Raw genomic sequence first — 23,256 nt, 5'->3', positions numbered from 1 at the left:
TTTCTTGATTTGTCATCATAAAAACACAATAAATAAAAACAAACAAACAAGTCCATGTTTTAAATATCATACATTTCTTTATTATTATTATCATAGATATTATTCAAAATTATGTTCTTAACAAGATAAAAGAAAAGCAACTGCAAATACACGACACGTAGACGTCATTCAGCGTCTTTGTTTTGATATAAAAACAGATGTGAGCATGAATGATTAGAGGCACACGTTCAGAGAAATTAAAGTGCAGAAATCAGCAAATGTCCTGCATCATGTAGGAGGTGGGGGGGGGTATATCTTCAAATATTGACTGCAGAAGTTAATATAACAATTATTAATCTAACTCAAAGTCTTATCACTAAACTTAAGATTCATATTCAGTAACAAGAAAGCTTCAGTCGTTTTGTTCTCCGTCAGTCATCAGTACAGCTGCTGACGTTTTCTCTGGCGGCCAATAACAGTCAAATCAAGTTCAGGTTAAATATGAACACAAGTGAAGCTTCCTAAATATTTCTGGTTACATCTCTGATGAGGGAGAAGTTGGACACCGAGTGAAACATCAATGAAGCTGCTTTTTGAAGATTAGTCAGCGAAGACAACAAAGACAACATATGAAATGTTCAAACTGGTATCATTTGTTGTCTTAAGTTAATATGGATTTCATTCTGAGTTTGATGCCTGCAAAACCTTATTGTGACAGTCGGCTTTCAGGACTTTGTAGTTTAAAAATGAGAACTACATTCAGCTTTGATGTGTCCATATTTGTACTAATCATGCTTTGGTCTCTTAGTAAAATCGTTTTTTAGCGATTTAACTTTAAATTTAGCAATATGGAGACACGTGTAGCTTTGTAGATTTCCCCTGAAACCCCGCCCTCGCTCTCAAACGTTCCCTGCTCCACTTAAAATGAACACTCACACTCAGATATACGACGCCTCCTCTATAAGACCACCAAATTAAAGTCCTGACTAATTAAACTTCTGTTTGTTTGAGCGTGAGTAGATTGAAGTTTTAGGGTGAGAGGATGAAAACATCTGGGCACAAGGTAATCGATAATCGATAATCTCGATAATCACGTTTTAAAGTCTCTGTTTAGTCAAGTCATACCGGATTACTGGTCCACAACTGGATCTTACAAACACCAGAGCGTAATCAGCAGCCGTCAAGACAAACAAGATGTAGATCTTAACACTGGTGCATTCTGGGACATTGAGTTACAGCTCTGCAGGATTTCAGACGGACTATAAAAAGATACCGTCGGTCCAGCTTCCTGTTTTTTGACATCTTTAAGAAAGTACGATCAGCAGCGGAGAGAAATATGAAGCATGAGATCAGAACCAAGTCTCAGTGGAGTCGGGAAAGTTTCATGAACAGACGGAAAGAGTTTGTAAGGAAATGATTTAAAATGACTTCAGTCAGAGGGTTGGGTTTGGATTTTAGTTATCTGAACGACGACGTGTTAAAATGTGAGGAAGAGTCGTGATCGGGCATCATGAAGCTACACACCATCATCTTCCTCATCGTCAGGACTCTCAGGTGTTTTTGTAGCCGTGACGATATCAGTGCTGTGTTCAGGTCATGTTGTTAAAAAAAAAATCAATAACAGCCAATTCTGTTTGTCAAACATGGAGGGAGACATTTAATCTGACCGTGGACAGAAGTATCGGCCTCTTCTTCTGGAGGTTTGTCTTTGTTATTGTGACTTCAGCGTTCGCAGCTTTAAATGAGAAAAGGTGTGTTTTTTGTTTTGGAATGACATCGCTTGATCTCTTAACAAAAAGGTCAAAGTACAAAATAGAGAAACAGAAAATAAAAAACATGGCACGATCCGGTTCTAAACAACCTTCTGACTCTGTGAGGGTTTTAAAATCTAAATACAACAAGAGGATCAAGCTTTCATTGCACAGACGGCTCGACATCCATAAACAAACATCATCAGTAACTGGGAGCGTTTGATATGTGATTGGAGGAGCACTTTCAGGTCAAACAGCTCGGAGAGAGCCGACAAGCTTTACTAATTCAAGTATTTAAAAACACGAGAAGAGCAGACGATAAATCTGATCCTCAGAGAGTGATCTGCTGCGAGGAGTCACGGAGGGAAAATAAATCAGCATGAAGGATTTAAAAAAAACTCTTAACAGCTCTTTTGTCTGGTTTGTAACTTTTATTCTCTCTCCACGTCTCTGATGTAACACAGAGTTGTGTCGTCACACTTCAGGGTTTTGACTGTTAAACACAACGTGGTGTTGCTCTGACATCCTTTACTCGACAGGACAGTGGAGTGAAGGATGTCAGAGCTGCTTTTAAAAGTTTCAAAACAGCAGATGTGCACATTTATCTTCAAGCTTTGGTCCGACTGAGTTCTCTTTTTTAGTCTCATTCCCACTGTGTGATATCCTGGCTCTGTTTGGCATGGTACCAGGTACTTTTCAGGATTTTAATAATGGCAGACTTCTAGGCTGAAGGTAAATACAGCTGCTGTGACATCGATACAACATCAGAGACCAAACAGAGGAACGTGAGGACTCCATTACACACATTCACCAGGACGTCCTGTGTCAGTTTAAGGAATGATTACAGCGACACCTCTGTCAGATTGAGCAGTCTGCAGTGATTAAACTTCACCTCAGCTGACATGGCAAACAGGTAGAGCAGATACTTCAGGGTGAAGAGAAAAATATTGGCAATGGAAAGCAGTAAAAGGAAGATGTATGGAGTCAGGACATCCAGTGGAAATAAGACACAAAAGGAAAGAAGTCAGAACCCGTTATATGAGATTCAGTAAAGAGAAGGAGGTTTTTAAATCCAGCACGCATGTTTTTCTCTTCCATGACACCGTCCAGCTCCACAAAAGTTAAAAACCTAAACACACTTCAAACTGGTTTAATTTATTTCCTAAACATATATAGAAGAGTTTCTGGTCTTACGCCATTTGGTCATCCTCCTCTGGAGACCAGGATGATGTCACAGCCTGTCAGGGTCTGCACATGCTCAGTGTGAGTGACGGCCATGTCAACTGTTGCCAGAGTAACAGTTATCCAGGAGAAATCTGACCTCAGTCGTGGAGATTATACATAAACAGTAACAACAGAAAACGACCCCGCTGCCCCCTGCAGGACTCTAAATCCCATGAGTCATCTCTCCAGCGCAGCTCTGACCTCATCGTCCTCTCAGTGTGTCCGTCATGACGGAAAGGTTTCTGCAGGCTGGACTTTGGGGATATTTTGAGTCAGCTGTGCGATGAATTCAACACACCTCAGCCTCCACGCTGCTGCTCCTGTTCAGCACGGGGAGCGCTGGATGTCTTTACCTCTGCAGATCAGACGGGTGGAGTTAGGTGAAGCTGATACACGCAGAGGCAAGGCGAACTGACTCCAGAGTGTTTAGGCAGCAAACAGACTGACTGAAACTCTGAACTGCTCCAAAAAAAAAAAAAAAAAAAAAAAAAAAAAAACTCTTTTACATCAGAGCTGTCAAAACTAAATCACAAGTAATGAACTCACACCGATTCTTGTCGTCCTATGCTGTCGTGAAAAAAAAAACAAATACAGAAAAAAATGTCCTCAAAAAAGTGAAATGCTCGACTTAATATTTTCTTACAAGAAAAATGTGCTAAACAAAAGTTAAACAGCAACTAGATTTAAAGAAACTCCAAAGATCTCAGCAAGTTTCATTCTATTCAAAGTGAATAATGGTCTTAAAATACAAACTAACTGGTTTGTATTGGTGTTAAAAGGCGTCACTGGTGACGAGGAGTTGCTGTAGGACGTGACCAGACAGAGTTCAGGCTTTGAGTTTGTTTTTTGGACTCTTAAAGTGACTGAGTAACAGCTGCCCAAACACACGGTGTGAGAGTTGCCACAGGTAGTCATGCATGTGGAAACAATGATGCTAGCCTTTGGACTCAATGTTATCTTACATGAATAAATCAGTGTGTTAATGTGTTGTGTGTCTGCCACCAGCAGAGGGCGTGACAGAGAGGAACGAGGACCAACAATCCACCTCTAAAACTGAAATTAACCAAAAAAAGACAAGGAGATTACAACTGAGGCTTAGTCTCAAGTTTAGACCGGTCTGAGTTTAAATGTGTAAGAACTAAATCGAGGAACACTTGGCTGATAAATGAGCATGTTACTTTATCAAAGGGATTACAAATAATCCATCATGTGAGGAAATAAAGCTCGTCAGTGTGATCGCCGCCTACCTGACTCTTTAATCTCATCAGGGTTTGGAGAAATAAAAAAATAAAAGGCGGTTTATTCTGAGGGGGGCGGGACTAGCAGACAAGGCTTAGGCCTGATTGGCCGAGCTGCTCGTCAGTCACAGGCTGCTGTCCTGCAGGAGCGGCTCGATGTCCTCCGCGTCGCTGGTGGACGTGGCCAGAGGGCTGCCGCTCTGAGTGTGTGAGATGGAGGAGGAGGATTTGCAGGTGGAGCAGTTCTTGGCGTCGCCCAGTTGGTGGTTGTCTGGGATGAAGATGGCCACGAGGAGAGCGAATAAGACTGCGCATGCTCCGAACAGGAAGGGAGGACCAGGGACCATCAGCTTCTACAGACAGAGAAGGACATATTTATTGTAACATCCATCCAAAACGAATGGAAAAGCTGTTTCCCCCCAAAGTTTATCCAAACATTTGTGCTTCTGCCTTTCACAAAGTCGACATCAACCTTTGTGCGCATTGACAGACAACTTTTTCCAATGTTTTGAATTTGGACTGCAGTACCCATTTTAAAAGCTAGGTGTCAGAGTTTTATATAGCCCCTTTAGCAGCTTTTCTTTTTGTGACCCTTACTTTTGTGTTTGTGTTTTGATTAAAGAATCCTGTAAAGCTTTCTGAACTAGACCCAGAGACAGAGAACAAAAGTTAAACTCTTAAATATACCAAACAAAGATGTCTGATCCAGGTCCCGTCATTAACACCTGGTGCTGCTTAATTAAAGGCCAGAACACTTTTAAAGACTTAACTTAAACCAACGTTTTATTTAAAAATCTCTTTTAAACAGGTGACTCACATTGGATCAGACACCTGGCACAACACGAGAGAGAAATGTCTGCATAAATTACATTTGAAAATAACCAAACCAGACAGGAGCTTAAAGCTGTGTGTGTGTGTGTGTGTGTGTGTGTGTGTGTGTGTGTGTGTGTGTGTGTGTGTGTGTGTGTGTGTGTGTGTGTGTGTGTGTGTGTGTGTGTGTGTACCTCTGTTTTCGGTGCGGTGCCTCCTGACACTGGCTCCATTTCGTCCAGCTCCACGTGAAAGACGAAGAAGATGAAGCCGTAGAGAGCCGGACCCAAACCGTTACAGAGACCTCTGATACCTGTGATCATCCCCTGGGCCACACCTGAAGAAACACACACACACACACACACCAGGTTAAGAAATGATCAAAACTTCTAGACGCGAGAGAAGAGGAGGTAAAAGACAGGACATCTTCCTCCCATGATTAATGATAACTTTCCCTGCAGACAGGTAGACAGATCAGGTGGACAGACAAAAAGACTTCAGAGGACAGACAGGTATATGGACAGGTGGAAGGACCGGCAGGTAAACAGACAGGCCCAGAGACAAGACAGGAGGAGAGGTCATCCAACAACACAGACACACAAGAGGACACACAGGTTAACAAACAGGGAGAAATAGAGACAGGAGGGTGACAGACAGGTGGAAGAGTATGTAGACATACAGGAAGAAAAACAGGTAGACAGGCAGACAGACAACTTGCAAGACAAGAAGACAGACAGGCAGAAACACAAGTTAACAAGCAGGCTGATAGACATGTAGACATAAGAATAGACAGACAGGGTGAGGGGTACAAAGATAGGGAGAGAGGTAGACAGACAGGTAGACAGACAGGTATACGGACCTTGCTGGTCAGGTGCTGCACTGTGTGACACCAGAGCAGAGATTGCTGGGAATGTGATGGAGGACATGGCTGCTACTGTTCCTGCTGCCCACATCATCCTGAAATAAAGAGAAATACATAATTCTATCTTCGAGACTGTTGAGCAGAATACAAACTCTGAATAATAATATGACAGACACAGCTGGAGTACTCACCATGGCTCAGAGCCGAAGCTGTACCAGACCAGCTGGAACAGCTGAAAGCTCAGACCCATCAGAACCGTGTTCTTATTACCGATGGTCTTCATTAAAACACTGAGGAACAGAGTCTGAGACAGGGAGACAGGGAGGGGGCGATGTGCATGAAGAAAACCACAAATGTAACCAAACTGTCTCTTCAACTTGACTTACATGACTTATTATTTTGAAATCATATTGTTCAGGTGTGAGCCGGTGGATTTCTGTACCTGAGCGATTATAGAGAGGATTCCCACCATGGCGATGAAGCCAGCGATGGCTGCAGGTGAAAACTCGATCACCTGAGACACAGAGGAAAATGTTTTATGGCTGTTTTAGTTCATGTTCAGGACAAATTTGGGCTCACAGTGACGCTGTCAAGCTCGCCAATATCACTTCTTCCTCATCAAAATCGATCAATCAAAATCAAGAAAAAAGGCGGAGGAGACACTAATGTGACTCGTCTTCTCCAGCTGTAGAGATGCTGCTGATTCCAGGATTTTCATTGACATTGTGTTCATATTTCCTTTGTGATATTTTCTTGAATAAAAGCAAACATTAAGCACAAGAAGAGATCTAAAACATACTTTATGGTCATTACATTACAAATGATCAAATAAATCTGTCAGTGCCAAGTTCACCAGAACCCCTGACTCTGTGTGTGTGTGTGTGTGTGTGTGTGTGTGTGTGTGTGTGTGTGTGTGTGTGTGTGTGTGTGTGTGTGTGTGTGTGTGTGTGTGTGTGTGTGTGTGTGTGTGTGTGTGTTACCTGTCTCAGGTAGAGGAAGAAGCTGGAGTACTGTCCGGCCTCTGGCAGGTAGGACAGGAACACTGTGACACAGATCAGCAGCACTGTGCTGTCTTTCCCCACACGACGCAGAGACTGAACACACAGAAACAACCAGAGGTCAATGAAACTCATCTATACAGAATCAATCAAATGATCAGCTGACATCTGGCAGACATGTTTAAATACCTGAGAGATCAGGGCAATCAACCTGTCAGCATCCCAGGCTGTTCAATCCAGCTCAAACGAAGTTTATATCGATATCAAACAACCGACTAAACTATTTTATTTTCTTACTTCCACTTTGATTTCAGCATTGTCCTCTATCTAAGAATGTGTTTCTCCTCTGGTGCTCTCGTGGTTCATCTATTCCCCTGCCTCAACATTTCATCTACAACACTTTCTACATTTGTTGTGTCCTCAGCTCACATGGCCGAGGTCTGTGTAACAGAAAGAATATTTATAACAATAACAGAATTATCATAGATAATCTCTGGGTTTTTCTACAACTACATAAAACATCTTCATCTCTCCTGTAATAAAACATATCCATCGTTTCAGAATATGGATATTGATCATTGCCTGTTTACAAGGAGTGGGCGGAGCCTGGCGGTCTGATCAGTGTAACAAATCTGCATTCTTTCTTGTAGCCAGCAGGGGGCTCCTCCATTGGTTACAAGTTGAACTGTATCAAAGTCTATGAGAAGAGACACAACTTCTCTCTGAATTGATAACCTCAGTAAACATTTCTCTAATTAGATTACTGTTGTAGAATTCTTGTTAAATAGATAATAAAACAGTATTCATCTGTTGTGGCTGTAAAGATGGTTCTGTGTTTAAACTTAAAGACACTCAAAGCAATCAGCTCGTCTTCTATCTCTTTTTTTAGGCCTGTAATTTGCTCACCATTTCAACAGATACACTTAATAGCACTAGCTATTATCTTAGCTTTGCTAACCCATTTGCGACATTCCAGCTCCACCCTACAACACGGTCACAGTCATACTTAGATAGCGACAGCAGCAACGGCAACCTAAAATCAGTGGTTCACAAACCAATCAGCGAAGGCACAAGGCCGTGTCTGCTCCTAATGTACAGTTGAAGCTGTATGAAGTGCTAACATAAGAATGAGAAGTATCATAACAGGTCAAGGCCACATATCAACAAGAACTGGTCAGATAAAAAAATATGACATGTCTTCCCTCTGGAGCCGATCCTCCTTTGACCTGCTGTGTGATGAGGTCATCTCAAAACAAACAACTTGTGACCTCTGACCTCGTGCTGTCACACTGTACTGCTTGACTTTAGTGAACTCACAGCGAAGGGGTCCGCCTGCTCCCAGGAGATGGGGAAGCCCCAGGACGTCAGCCTCATCTTGTCTGGCAGCGACTCTGGGACGACAAAGAACACAAAGGCGATGTCCGCCACCGCGACCACCGTGGCAACCAAGACCACCAGGCTGTCGCCATACTTGGCGGACAGGAAGTCACCGATGGCGGGGCTCGTCACCAGGCTGGCTGCGAAAGTGGCAGAGACCTAAAAACACACACAAAAAAGAACGATTAAACTTTACATCAAACCTGTGTGGTTTGAAAGTTGTGGAGGAAAGGGGAAAAGAATCAAGAAACATCTGGTGCAGAAAGATTTGCCGAACACAATAGAAATATCATCACTCAGGTAGACAGTTGAAACCTTTTCTCTCTTCGGTAAATCCCTCAAAACAGACTGCGTCTTAATATACCGGTGTGACTTACTGAACCCTGATCCCTGTTAGGAGTATCTGATCATTTCCCTGGCTAAGTAAATGTCAACAACAACTACCAACCCAAACACTTATTTAAAATTAGAAGCCTCACCTGTTAAATTTTAGCTGGTAGAAAAAGTCACTTCAGAGTGAATTCAACTGTCAGTATCAACGAAATTGAAGGACTTTAACAAGATTTGGCATCCCCCTCTTCAATATATTGAAGGTTTAAACTCAATAACAGTTAAATAAATGGCACTGATAACTCTGTTTAGAGTGAAGTGAAGGGGTGAGAGATGAGAGGATCGTATTGAACCCTGTCGTCTTTATATCTCATATTGAATGTTTTATTACCGCTTCTTCAATAAACAGGATTTAAACTAAAAGCTTTTGATTTGATCAGCAGCTTTGGTGAGAAATGTGTTTAGTGCTTGGTGAACAGCTGATCTGTGTCTGTACTCTTAACTGTGTTTTCATGAAGTGTATTAATGTATTAACTCAAAGCAGCTCGGCTTCTTTTTTTTAATTCTCTTTGTTCATTAAACAATGTGAAGCTTTTGGTGGTCACACGTTGCATTCACATGACAAGTGTGCCTGTTAGAAACAACGCAGATTAGCAAAATATAGCAGCACTAAATGTATCTGTGTGTGTGTGTGTGTGTGTGTGTGTGTGTATGTAGTCATCGATCAGGCATTAAAGGAAGAATGCGCAACATTTTACACAGAAAGAGAGCAGAAATGCAGTCTATCCTGTGTAAATGTCTCTCTGAGTCATGACTGTCTACAATTCATAAGAGCAGTTGAATGTCACTTCCAGCTCGCCAGAGTGACCACGCCCCCGTTTGGGGGAAAACAAGCCCTGAGAATGTATCAGCGGTAGATTAGAAAACACTGGTAGCAGTGCGATTAAATGCGATTGCGAAGCTTTTGGTACTTCAAACTATTTTAAAAACACAATTTAGTATCGGGTTTTCATTTACAAATGACAAAGGAGGGTAAAAGAAGAGCTTTGTGTGTTTGGACTGAAACTAGAGAGGATTAAAGTGGTAAATTGTGGGACCGCTGTCATATTCCTGCTAGCTTTAAAGCAGCGATCGCTCCGTGACAGAAGATAAGTCTTAACAGATTCTTGACACATTCATTCACTAATGTATTATTTAAAAATAAAGATCCCTCTCGGGTAACACGGTTAATAATGACTCATCAGGTGTTTAAAGTCAGTTTCCTCTGATGACTCGTTTGAGCAGTTTGACGGAGAGAGATTGAACAGACACTCACGTTCATGGTTAATTTTATACTGTTATGATGCCGATCTCAGTTCAGAAATGTCATATTTTAAATGTTTACATCACTGGTCATCAGATTTAGGCTTATACTTGCTGTTTTAAAGTACGGTTTTCATTTTTTAAGACTTTAAATCGGTAATGACCCCAACTTGTCCATTAACGGCCATTCATTCAGATGGAATGATTACACAGAGAAAGGGGCGGGGCCGGCATCGTTTGGGCAAAGTACCCGGATGGGTTGCTCTCATGAATGAGTGAGAAGCTCGAGTCCCGTTGGCTGTGTTGTTGTCAGAGCCGTGTTTACGTGGACAGGACGGCCGGCTCCTCCCCTTGAATATAAAAGCTGTTTTAGTCAAGGAGAGCAGAAGAGCATACTCAGTGCTGATTTGGATGTCTGTTTCAGTGCTTCGTGTTCATTTATATAACACGAAGCTACGAGCTAACTAAAGTGTGCTAACATTAATCTGCTAACAAAACAATGCAGGACACAGGTGATTGCAGCTCGAGCAAAGGACAACTTTGTTTGCTACTTGCGCAAAACTCCTTCATGTGAATGCGAAGGGAGAGGGGTTGGAGGTGTGTCGCTGCAGGATAGTGGAGGAGTGGCCACACAGCAGTTTGTTTTGGTTTCATGCTGGTGCTCAAGGATGACATCTACTGGATCAAAAAGTCGCACAGTCTTCTTTTAAACAGGTGGGTGTCAGTCAGAATCAAAGAGACAAAGACACCTTTATACGAGAGTTGTCATGATACTAGTACAAATTAAACGATACAGATAACCTGTTAAGATACCAAACCAACAAAATCTGAAGTCCTAGTCCTCCAGTATAGGGTCATTCTTGTTATTTATTACTAAATAAATTGCATGCAAACTCCTGCACACTGTCTGAATTGCACCAATATGTTATCTAGAGTTTGTCTTTTTAAAGCTTTGGTACTTTCCATCATTAAAATAATGGAGATTGTGTCGTTTTAAAACACTTGGTATCTAAAAGTGTCAAGCATTGAACATTTTTACAACCTTACTTTACACAGGAAAAAAAAGTCAAACTCTCACACGTTGAGGAAACAGACCAGAATGCACTGCAGCAGCTCTGATCTAATAAATCAGTTTGGACTCCACAGGTCAACATAAAGCACTCAGGCAGCTCAAAGAGTCCATCTGTACATGAACATCCTGTCCTGGCTGTGACCCTGGTTCACTAAAGACCGCCATAATGGACGGAAACTCCATCCAGCGTCTCTGGGAGCAGAGAGCAGGACCGCTTTAATGAACAATCTTCTTCTACAGTTAGTATGTGGTCTGCAGGGCTGCCTCATGGATGACATCATCATCATTTCAATGTCTTTTGTTTCTCTTTGAAAGCTGAACTCACGTCCTGTATTTATGAATGAACAGTATTATAGTTACCAGTCCGTAGGCTGTGCTCCTCTCGTGCTCCTCTGTTATGTCGGCGACGTAGGCGAAGATCACCGAGAAGGTCACGGCAAAAATCCCTGAGACTGAGATCAGAGCGAAATACCACCTGCACACACAGACAGGAAACACCAGATCAGAAATACAACACAAAAGGGTTGAGCTCTGGGTCAAAACGTGGTGATAACATATGGTGTTCAAATTCAATGAAATGTTCACACACGCACAAAACTCCTGAAAAACTCAGACTTCACCCGGAGTTTCTCCTGCCAGCCTCCTAATATGTTTCTGAAGAAAGTCTGACTGAGCTGATGTGAGAACGCAGCAGGATATAATCAGGAGAATTCACCTAGAGTGAGCGGGAGGGGGTGGTGATGTATATTTGTTTGCGATTGTTGCAGGACCATAGACTACTCCTCACGCGACGGGTTCGGTCTCTGTGGACATAATGAACCTGCTGCGTTATGTTTCCTGTTCTCCAGTATGTTCTTCTTCACTCTGTAGTTCATATTTTGATTCTGTCTGACAGGGAAAACCCCCCGCTGTGAGGTGCATGTGTGAACAGCCAGGTCAGGAGAAGAGTACCTATGTGAAAAACAGCTTTTGATTTCATTTTCCTGTGGGAGTTTCTAGCTTCTAACACAGACTGAAATGAAAAGAGAAGCATCTTGACAACCTGGAAATATCAAACTAGGCCATCAGCACAAAGACCAAATTCTCTGTGTTTATTTTTAATGTCTGATCTGCTGTTGTTGGCAGACTAAGTGTTTAACAGCCTAAAGAAACAATCGTGTTTACATTTTCACGGCACAGGGTCTCAGTAAGTGAAACATTGGATTGTAAAATAAAAGGAGATTTTTTTGGAAAAAACACTCCATACACATGCACAGGATCAAATCAGGAAAGACATAAGAGATAACGCTTTGTCCACTGGGGGAACCATAGCTAGAACAACCAAACGTTCCTTACAGGAGCTTTAAGGAAGATTCACTCTTACAACTTTTATATTTCAGTACTATAAACATCACACACCGGTTATAAACAAACTTGTTACCGGCAATCAGAAAAGTGAGATCTGCATCTGTATCCATCTCAGAATAAAACAGAAAAACAACAAGCATGCTATGATGTTGTATGTTTTATTCTAAGTGTGCTCTTTCAGTTTGACAACATGTCTTGTTGATGTATTTATATTTTCTCTTCAAACCTTCCCCCCACTCTCACAGAGTCCTTCTTTGTGCTAAGAGGTGTTCACCTTGTTTAGTGACGGGCTTTCGTTTCCTGCTCTCTGTTACTGTAAAGGTCATTTTTGTTTACTGTTTTTATTCTATTTTAGTGCAGATGATTAAATGACAGAATCAGGAGTTTCATCTGTCACTGTAAAGCCACTTTAAGTTAAGTGTCAAAATAAAGTTTCTGAAGAGATTCTGTAGCATCCAAACTCCACTTATGTAAGCAGATCAACACTTTTTTTCTGACTTCAGGGCTTTGAAATGTAAATCACAAATCATGTGACTGACCTTGTGAACTGTTTCAAACCATACACTCCTCTACAATCTCTTCTACCAAGACTAGAGATACTTAAACTGAGGGCACATTCCCTGATTGAGAACACACTGAGGTACATTTTTAAAGGCTGAGCTGTTATCTACATACACTGTTCTGTCTCTTTCTAATCCAGTGCTGGATGGAAAAACATTGATGTGTAACACGTCTGCTCATGTTTCCATGAAGTTCTGAGGGTACCCTCTGCATTAGGAACATGTGAACACTGTACAGTGGAGCTGCAGTGTGTGAGAGCAGCAGGAAAGCAGAGTGTGTTTCAATGTTATGCCTGTTTCCTGCTCTCCGCTCTGCAGCCTTCATGCTGATGCTCATCCGCTCACATGAACAACATGTGACGGTTTAAACTCCAAAAAGCTGCAGCAGAGAGAGATCGTGCCAGTGCTCTGAATAACAATCATCAGACATGTGATTGGCATAAGTACAAAACAATTATAGAAAAATTAAGTTTAAAAGCCTAAATAATATAAAAGTGCTGTTTTTTAAAACGTCATTGGTTTAAGAAGCTTTACACATAAAGAGAAGACTGCAGAATCTGACTGATTTCTGCTACAGCTACTGTAAGGAAACACAATCTATGCAGTAAAGAAATGACCCGATTCTGCTTGTAATGCTATCTTGGCTTATGATGAATAGAACCATGAGATGGTTTCATAGTGACAGAGCCACCAATCATCCCTCTAACAAAGAAAGTCAACCTCAGCTGTCCAGGTGTAAAAGGAGAGAGTGACAGAAGAGAAGACAGAAAGAGAAAAGGAGAGGTTGTGCAGCGGCAGGCTGAGATCACTCAGAGCAGCAAGGAAACATGACAACGTCCTGATTATACAATTAGATAATTACAGAAGCAAACAGGGACTTTATGAATGGTAAATGGACTTGAGCTTGTTAAAACTCTTTTCTAGTCTTCTGACTACTCAAAGAACTTTTACACCTTATGTCACACCTACACATTCACACACTGATGGCAGAGGCTGATATGTAAAGTGAACATCAGCATTCATACACATTCACATGCTGCTGACGAAGCAGCGGAAGCAAGCACACAACTCTACCACTGAGCCACAGCTCACAGAACCTGTTAATGCTTAATCCCAAGCAGCATAGTTATGTTGTTTATTAGCAGCTAACGGCCACTTGTATGCAGCATGATATAAACACACCTGCTCACTGGAAACAAAACTTTCACTAACTTCATTTTATAAGCATCCTCAAATCCTCTACTTCAAACTGAGACAGTTCCATCACCTAGTTCACATTTTAAATTCTGGAAAAAAGACCCATCCCTAGTTTTATCTGCAAACATCCGATCATGTGGTCATTTGAATAGAAATCGAGTAATATAGAAACCAAAAACTAAATATTGAATGTCATAAACGTAAAGACATGCCGACACATCTGCAATCTTTTGCAGCCTGTTACATCACAGTCTACGAAGTCTCCAAAGCATGAAGTTCTTTTGCAGTAAGAGACATCAACCATCTCACACACACACACACACACACACACACACACACACACACACACACACACACACACACACACACACACACACACACACACACACACACACACACACACACACACACACACACACACACACACACACACACACACACACACACACACACACACACACACACACACACACACACACACACACACACACACACACACACACACACACACACACACACACACACAGTGACTCACCACGGGCTGATCCTCATGAAGGGGATGGGGGCGCAGGTGAAGAAGACCGTCATGAGGAGGAAGGACTTCCTGCCCCAGATATCTGACAGAGCACCAATCAGAGGAGCCGACAGAAACGACAGAAAGCCCTGAACAGGAACACAGAGCAGATGTGGAACATGATGAACTCAGACGATGTTTAGATGTGAGGGGGAGAGAGTTTGAGGTGGAGAGAGTCTGAGGTGGAGAGAGTCTGAGGTGGAGAGAGTCTGAGGGGGAGAGAGTCTGAGGGGGAGAGAGTCTGAGGTGGAGAGAGTCTGAGGGGGAGAGAGTCTGAGGTGGAGAGAGTCTGAGGGGGAGAGAGTCTGAGGGGGAGAGAGTCTGAGGTGGAGAGAGTCTGAGGTGGAGAGAGTCTGAGGTGGAGAGAGTCTGAGGTGGAGAGAGTCTGAGGTGGAGAGAGTCTGAGGTGGAGAGATTCTAGGCTAGTCTGCAGATGTGAGGCTGGTTTGATCAAGTGCTTTGAAAAGTTAGACTTGAGTCAGTATATGATATTGACATGTTTGTGGTTAATCTCTAATGTTGCATAACGAATATGGATCAATGAGTGCAAAAAATAATAAATAGATTTGACGATCAGTCGATGATGGGCAAAAACTGACAATTCATGTCGACTATGTAGATCCTAAGTAGGGGCAGGCCTAATATTCAGCGAGCTGTGTGTTTGATAAACAGCGTGCACATAATCAACCTGCTGCATTATCTTTTCTCTTCAACACTCTTTCGTTCATTTTGTGATTCTGTTGACCTACTGATAGCATTTATATAAAGACAGATATTTTCATTATAGCATTTTATAGCAGAATCTGTTGCTTCCTCCGCCACCCTCCCGGTCGTTCTTTTTATGTTATATCTTGCCTCAGGAGACCCCCCCATGCCCCCTCCTGTGCGACAGGGATAGTCTCCCCCTGTGAGGTGCATGTGTGAACAACCTGATCAGGAGATGTCAGGGGCAGTGATCCTAAAATTCTCTAGAAATGTTCAGGAGTTCGTCTAAAGAGAGTTCGGCCTTCAGGTCAGTTCAGTGTATCTGGAGTCATATTGAGTTCAGGTATCAGAATCAGGCGAGGAGGTCTAACTTGGCATACCTTTGCTGGACTCTATTAATAGCATATCTTTATAATGTATCATTGTCTGGGTGACTGGGCTTCAGCTACATTCATCTCTCTTCCATCCTCCAGCCCTCTCACCAGTGCTTTGTCTTTTTATATTTTTTATATAAATGAGTAAGTGTTCTTGGTGTGCCGGAGGCCTTACCTTCACGCCCTGAACCAGGCCGTTCATCAGGAAGGTGTGCTGAGGGAACGTCTCATGGAGGACCTGAAACAATAACACAAGGTGTGCTGTGAATATCTCCTGAAAACAACGTTTAAATAATGCAATAGGAATCACCTCACTGTCTGTAACCTTCATACATGTTCAATGTTTTCACACACACTTGACTGAGAGTGAGACTGTGTTAAAGGGCATCAGAGAGAGAGAGAGAAATGTGTGAATAAGAAAATGTAGCAAAGGAAGCATTATTGATCATGTCCTTTGTCTGCTTGTAACCCATACTGTGTCTCCTTTGTTCCAATGGAACAGCCTGATGCAGCAGCACTCTGCAGATTTCAGCTGCTCAAGGACAAACTGGAGTCATGACTTTACCATCACATCGTTCAGTTCAAGATTCATTTAACTATTTGTTCTCAAAATACATTCATAGACTTCAGGTAAGAGTACTTAGATGTTTTTTTGAAAACTCTGGTTCATTTTCTGTCTTGAAATAGGATGTTTAGCCTAGCTTAGCACAAAGACTGAATGCATATCCGGAGGAGGCTGCAGCTCAAAGGCCAAAAAAAGGCTTTAGTCAATTTGTCATTGTCGGTTTTGTGGTTAATTTATAACAAATGTTTCATGTCATGTACGTCTTTGTAACCTGCTACTGGATGCTTTGAATTTCCCTCGGGATCAAGTATCTATCTATCTATTGGGCAGAAAAATGTCAAACAACAAGAAAATGTTCCATCCTCCAGCTAATGACGTCATCAGCTCACGGTGAGGCGCTTTACAAAATGTACAATTATATAAGACGCTCTGGGGCGGCCCGGGTTTGAATCCGACCTGTGGCTCCTTTCCCGCACATCCCCCCCCCCCCCTCCCTGATTCTGACTCTATCAATCCTGTCTCTAAAGTAAAGGCATAAAAATGCCCAAAATCTATCTTTAAAAATATAAATAATAAAAACACATGACGCTTCGTTTGGGATCAGGGTTCTGCACGTTTCAGAAAGAGGAGGGACATTTTTTTGTTGGAGAAAATAACATTTTTGCCTTTTTTTGAAAAATATAAACATTGGACATAAATCCTCTTTTTTTTTTTTTTTTTAAGATTTATTTTTTGGGCTTTTTGTGCCTTTAATGCAGAGACAGGACAGTGGATAGAGTCGGAAACCAGGGAGAGAGAGCGGGGAATGACATGTGGAAAGAGGCCACGGGTGGAAGTGAAACCAGGCCTACCGCTCGAGACGACAGCCTCAATACATCGGACGCGCGCCCTAACCATTGCGCCACCAGCGCGCCCCATAAATCCTCTTTTTTTAAAGGCATTAAAATACCGGCTAACAAAACTAATGTACAAACTAAGCATTTGTTTTTACTCGGGCATGATCTGAAGCTGCAGTGACAGGCTGTCTGAATAACGCAGGGAGGACTTGTCTTCAAGTTGTTTTTCCTCCTCCTGCTGTTTAACACTGGGGAGTCTTTTTAATGACGTGTTTGTAATATATCTCCACAGAACAATGCAATAAACGACACGGCCATGGTGCACTTTGCTTTGAACTCCCCATGGAGCCATAAAGCTCATAACAGTTGCTCTGAATGCTTTCTTTATGTGTTTGGTTTCTCATGTGTTTTGTCTTTCAGCAACTCTTCATGACTTTGTTAACCTGTCTTATTATACGAGGTTATCTAATAATTACAGCGGATAGACTAGTTTCATTCCAAAACTTTCCAGGTGAAACATGCACTTCAGTCTTTAAGTTCCATGTGTGCAATGGCAGACACACACAGATTATTTGACAGTAATTATTTAGCTCACATGGTGCTGAATGCAGGAGCATACCTATCTGAACATCCTGTACTGAACACACCTCTTACACGGTCCGTTCAAATATTTGCAAGGCCACATTCCTGCTGAGTGACAACGTGACGTCAACAGTTAACTCTGAGAATCAAACTATTATCCAATATCTAGACTGTGATGGGAAATGGACTTGAGGTTGGATAACGCTTTCTTGTCTTCTGAGTACTGAAAGAAGCTTTTACACCGCAGGTCACACCGACACATTCACACCCTGATGGTAGAGGTTTATCATTTATCCACGAGTAGTAACTAATCCATTCATACACATTCACACACTGCAGCGGGAGCAACCTGGGGTTGAGTGTCTTGCCCAAGGACACATTGAACATGTGACCTCAGGAGCTGGGGATCGAACCCCCAAACTTTCGGTTGAGAAACGACCGACTCTACCACTGAGCCACAGCCACCCCACTTTCCAGAGTTTCCTGACTGAGTGTTAAAGTTTTACAATCCTCTGTCTGTTAAACCTCAAAATCCCAGATCTGTTCAAACATTAGCCTTCCTTAATGTTTACATTTCTTTTAGTCTGTATTTTACAGTTTCCCCCTCCACATAGAAGTCACAGTAAAGAGAAAATACACATGGGAGGAGGGGGGACCAATCAGCCTCACCTTCTCACCTGTCCCTGTGTTTATACTTTGTGTCCTACAGGTGACATGAATTGCAGATTTCCATAAGGAGTTTGAAGGTTTTCCTCTACAAAACAAACCTCTCATACGTCTCATGTTGATCTTTAATTTCTCTCAAAAGCAGCCGCACACAACAGAGGCTGTTTTTCCACTGGTCCACTGCATGTGATAGATTTAAAGTCCTCGGCTCACGATGTATTAATACAACATAATGAGATTATATTTCCCTGTTTTATGATAGAAAATGTAACAGAGGGTTGTTGATTCTATTTCAAAGGCTGGTATTGTCCTCCACCATCCTGTCTGCTGGTTATCAGGATACATAGGGTTGCAACTCACAAAGGACCATGTGTGCATTGAACAAATCTCGTTTCTACTGTTCTAACTGGCTCTTAAGAAATCCTAATTGAGAGATCCCACAAAGGTTGTTAAAAAGTCAAATGAGGCTCCTTCATTCTGAATATTTAAACAGCCTTCTGAGGTTCTGAAGACTTTTATTTTAGAGATAAACTTACTTTGACTTATTCAGACCGCTGAAGCCGCGTGATATCTTAAGAAGTCAGACAGATTAACCAAAATGTTTAATGTTGAAAACAGCATGTGAGCACTGAATAAAGAAACACTTGAATTGATCCTTTAATAAGCGAGGACTGAGGAATGCTGAAGTCTCTGAATATCCGATTGTTAAAAAGTTAACACATAAATCAGAAGAAATCAATACCCGTTTCCATACTTGGCAACAACAACAAAAAAAAGGTCCCAGGCCCTAAATATTGGGGGAATTATGACTTGCAGGCAAACTCCTGCACGCTGTCGAAATTGCACAAATACATTTGCAATGTTTTGACATTTTTGTATGTCTTTCACTTGAAGCAGGTTTTGGCCATCTCGTGTCAACATTTCTGTACCGTGTCATCAGTTGTCTCGCTCTCTTTGGGTTAAAGAACAACTGACGATCTGTAGTTTTCTTTAAAGCTTCTGTACTTTTTCAATACTATCGATTATTAAAGTACCACAGATTGTATCTCTTTAGAACACGTGGTATCAGCATGAAGAGAAAGTGCTGAACATTTTGACGACCCCGGTGTGTTGATGCTGATGGTCGTGTGTGTTTACTCACAGTCAGCATGGGCGTGGTCAGCAGCCCCCAGGCGAAGAACTCCAGGAAGATCACCACCACCGCATGAGTCACTCTGGCTCGGCCGCGCTGTGGGGAGAAGAGAGGCAGAAACATTAAGTATTCATCTGCGGGAAAGTACCTCACTTCCTGTTCAAAAGTGGTTTCCTGGTACATCTCCGACCAGCAGTTCAGTCTGACATGATGACTGCATGCTTACACTCATGCATTGATAACACACTCAACGTCTCAGCTGTGGTATTCAGCAGAGTGCAACGTTTCTACAGTATACTGTGGTGTTGTACCATGTGCAGGGTAACAGTGTCCTCAGACCAGCAGATAAAATGTCAACAAACATCAAATAAGGCTCACCGAAAGCAAACCTTACACAGAATGTTAAACTCTGTTGTCAAGGTAAGTACGATACTGCTTGGTGTTTATTTGATCATATTTTGTAAGCAAACCAAGGATGACGGTGTCTGCAGTCTCTGGTAAATAAGCGTGAACCCATCCTACCCATGTATGCAAATTCTGATGTGTCCAAGACGTCAGATATCCTCAAGATAACAGAAGCATTTATAGGATCTCAATTTGGATAAAAATAACACTAAAGTAATCAAACTTACTCGGCCATATCCTTTAGCGAAACAAAATCTAACTAAATGAATGAATAAATATTAAATCACTACACATTTGAAACTATGAATAACTACAACATGAATACACAGTAGATATGAAAAACCCTGATTGAACAAATCCCTTGAAAAAAAAAAATTTAATAACACAGCAACAAAAAGAAGTCCTATGCACCATTACTACGACTTCTTTTACAATAACCAGAAATTGTGCACATGGTTGCCAACGCTTTTGTGCAATTTAGACGTTGTCCTCCGTTGTCCTCAAAAACGAGTTAAAGACCCATCTCTATGTTTCTCTCCCAGCAGCTTTGGGTTAAAATGAAACTGAATCTCTGGAGGTTTTTTTTTTTTAAGCCTTGGTACATTTTGATACCATCCATAGTGACAAGAACTAAGATTATAATTTAAAAACACGTGGAATCAAGAAGTACTGAGCATTTTTATCAACCTCTGCCACATTCAGGTCGTTTGTGGAGAGTGAAGAGTCATAACGTCACAAATTTGAACACATAAAAAAACCCTTATCTGTTGTTGCTATGATGACAGACTAACTTCCAACATGTCCGACGGCTACGCCCGTGTCATAAATTGATCCAGTTTTACTATTCGACAGTACTTTGTTTTAGTCTTCATGTATCCACTCAGTGTCTCAATGATTTCCACACAGTAATGGAAGAAGTAGTGGCACTATGACTTGCACAGTGGTTTCTTATCACAAATAAAGTCAGACACTTTTACAGCTATGAGTGAAGATGCTGAATGATGATAATCTCAGTTTATGGCTCATTAAAAAGTAAACTGACTGTCCAACAAAGAGTGTATTAAACCAGAGCAGCTCTCACAGAACAGTCTGATGGACCCAAACACCTCTGGGTCACTGAAGGGCCTGTTAAGAGTCTCTAAATTTCAATCCTACATGTCTGTTTGTTGTGAAACCCTCCACTGGAACATCTGAACTATTCAAACTATTCAAACTTGAAACTAAAAAAATTCAAACGTTGACTACAGAACAATCCGCCTGACACTATTGTATCCCTTACGTGTCCAAATTATTCTGCACATAGATTTCTGGCTTCTAAAGGTTGTGGTTGCTTTTGTTTCCACTGAAGACGGACAACAGCAGAGTCAGTTAGCAGTATATAAAAGTGTTTCCATACCTAGTTTTTGCACAGGAAGTCAAAACAAAACTGTAGGCCTAGATAACTGAAATGAAACTGAAACAATTTCCCACAGCTCGTTGAAAGAGATTGTTACTGTAGACATTTTTACCATCATGTGCACGATGCCTTCATCGAGGGGTTAATGGCCTACATTCATAACTATACAGCTTACACACTACAGTAAAGTGTTCAGAAGACAATGCTGCACTGTTAAAGAGCTTCACATCAAAATGTCATATTAACATGCATTACACTCAATGGCAGCGTTTCAATGCAAAACTAACAAATGACAGAGGAAAGGAGGAAAGGAGGAAAGGAGGAAAGGAGCTGACTGTTTGGTACTTTGGGGCGGCAGTAGCTCAGTCTGTAGGGACTTGCGTTGGGAACCAGAGGGTCGCAGGTTCAAGTCCCAGTGGAAGTCGGTCTGGTAGCTGGAGAGGTGCCAGATCGCTTCCTGAGTACTGCCGAGGTGCCCTTGAGCAAGGCACCAAACCCCCAAATCCCCACCACCAGCTCAGGAACATCTCTCCATTAGTGCATGTCCATAGGATCCTGTTTGTGCATGTGGCCTGTTAAAAATTAGCTTTGCACTTTGCAACTAAATGTTGTTAAGTGCTGGACTAGTGCTGGACTAATGTTGGGTCTCTGACAGGTTGACTGAAGAAAACTACACCAACACATTGAGGAGTATTCCTGTTCAACCTTTTGTGGCATGGGGGAAGAATATGAATAGGGACATGTCTCAGATAACGCGAATGTATTGTTGAGTAAAACACAATGTGTAGATGTTGATCTAACCCTTTGACCCCTGACACTGACGTCACTGTTAACAGAGACCAGAGGCCACAGAGATGTTCATAAATGTCACTCACAGATCCGACAGGTCAAGTCCTTCCTGTACTAGTTTTGTTTAATAACAGAATTATTTACAAAATAACAAAGTGACTGAAAGTGTACTGAGTGTAACACATTTAGTTACAGAAGTTAGTTTCATTTCAAGGGAGAACTACCCGTCTTAAGATAAGACTCAGGTACCTAACTTTCAGCAGGTTACAGTGAAACATGTTTATATGACGTCAGAAGGTTCACAGGTAACCTAGCGACTGTTTACGTTAACAGGTTTAAACGGTTGATTTAACGGCCGAGGCTACCATACATTGAAGCTAACGGATTTAGCTTAGTGGAGCTAAAATACTGTTAAATCTGCGACTAGCAGCGACTAAACATTTCAAAATGTCACCTGTATTGTTATGAAACAGCTGGTTCGTCTCATTCCTGAAGCTGTCAATCGACCAGCTTTATTCGTGCCGGTGCAAACAAACAAACAAACAAACAAACAAACAAACATAAAGCTGTGCTAACGAGCCGAGCTAGCGACCCTCGTTCTTACCGAGCTACGGACCAACATGATGTCGCTGGCCCCGGCGGTCGCTGTTTTCTCCCGGTTCATCTCACATCTTGCCGGAGCGGTTTTCACATCAAGTCGGAAAAACTCGGCATCCTCCTGAGGGTTTCCTGACACTTCCAGGGTGCAACGCGGCGTGGATTAGAAGTACGTTTCTGCACTACCACCACGGAGTTACCACCGAAGTCGACGGAGAGGTAAACTGTGAAAGGGGGCTTGGCTTGGGGGGGGGTTTCGACCAAAATTCCTCCGCTCTGATTGTAAGTTTACAGCTTGTCGGTTCGATTTATGGACCCGAATCTCCCGAGTGGGCGGGCACGGTCGTTTGATAATGCTCCGTCGTTGGAATGCGATAAACCCCGCCCTCGTGAGCTAACGTTAATTTAAAAACGAACGCGTTTCCTTACAGCGCGCGGTGCCTCCTCCAACGTGTGTCACCGTGGAACGTTGGCTGCTCCCAGATCAGCTCGTACACACGTTCGATTCTCCGTTACAGAAGTGAAGGCTGACAAATCTGACTCCAGATCGGCTCACACTTTATCGGTTAACTGGCGTTAAAGAGAGCG

General features: G+C 42.1%; 1 protein-coding gene across 1 annotated transcript; it reads right to left on the bottom strand.

The window, feature by feature from the left end:
* Window positions 1-53: 53 nt before the first annotated feature.
* mfsd14bb (major facilitator superfamily domain containing 14Bb) lies at window positions 54-22,909 on the bottom strand. Its single transcript, XM_020643240.3, has 12 exons — window positions 22,676-22,909; window positions 19,491-19,577; window positions 15,876-15,938; window positions 14,583-14,710; window positions 11,304-11,418; window positions 8,180-8,398; window positions 6,845-6,958; window positions 6,307-6,378; window positions 6,056-6,168; window positions 5,862-5,959; window positions 5,197-5,339; window positions 54-4,545 (listed from the first exon to the last, which is right to left on the bottom strand). The coding sequence occupies exons 1-12, from the start codon at window positions 22,733-22,735 to the stop codon at window positions 4,318-4,320; spliced, it is 1,440 nt and encodes a 479-aa protein (XP_020498896.1). The 5' UTR covers window positions 22,736-22,909; the 3' UTR covers window positions 54-4,317.
* Window positions 22,910-23,256: the final 347 nt, after the last annotated feature.

The sequence above is a fragment of the Labrus bergylta genome, chromosome 2 (assembly GCF_963930695.1).
Source record: "Labrus bergylta chromosome 2, fLabBer1.1, whole genome shotgun sequence".
Lineage (NCBI taxonomy): Eukaryota > Metazoa > Chordata > Actinopteri > Labriformes > Labridae > Labrus > Labrus bergylta.
This window is presented reverse-complemented; position numbering and strand designations above follow the sequence as displayed.

Coding starts and splice junctions, on each gene's coding strand:
- mfsd14bb (XM_020643240.3), bottom strand. CDS start 22,735: ATGAACCGGGAGAAAACAGCGACCGCCGGGGCCAGCGACATCATGTTG. Junction 6,959..8,179: donor AGCAGGCGGACCCCTTCGCT/GTGAGTTCACTA, acceptor CTGTGTGTTCAG/TCTCTGCGTCGTGTGGGGAA. Junction 4,546..5,196: donor GCACCGCACCGAAAACAGAG/GTACACACACAC, acceptor CTCTGTCTGTAG/AAGCTGATGGTCCCTGGTCC.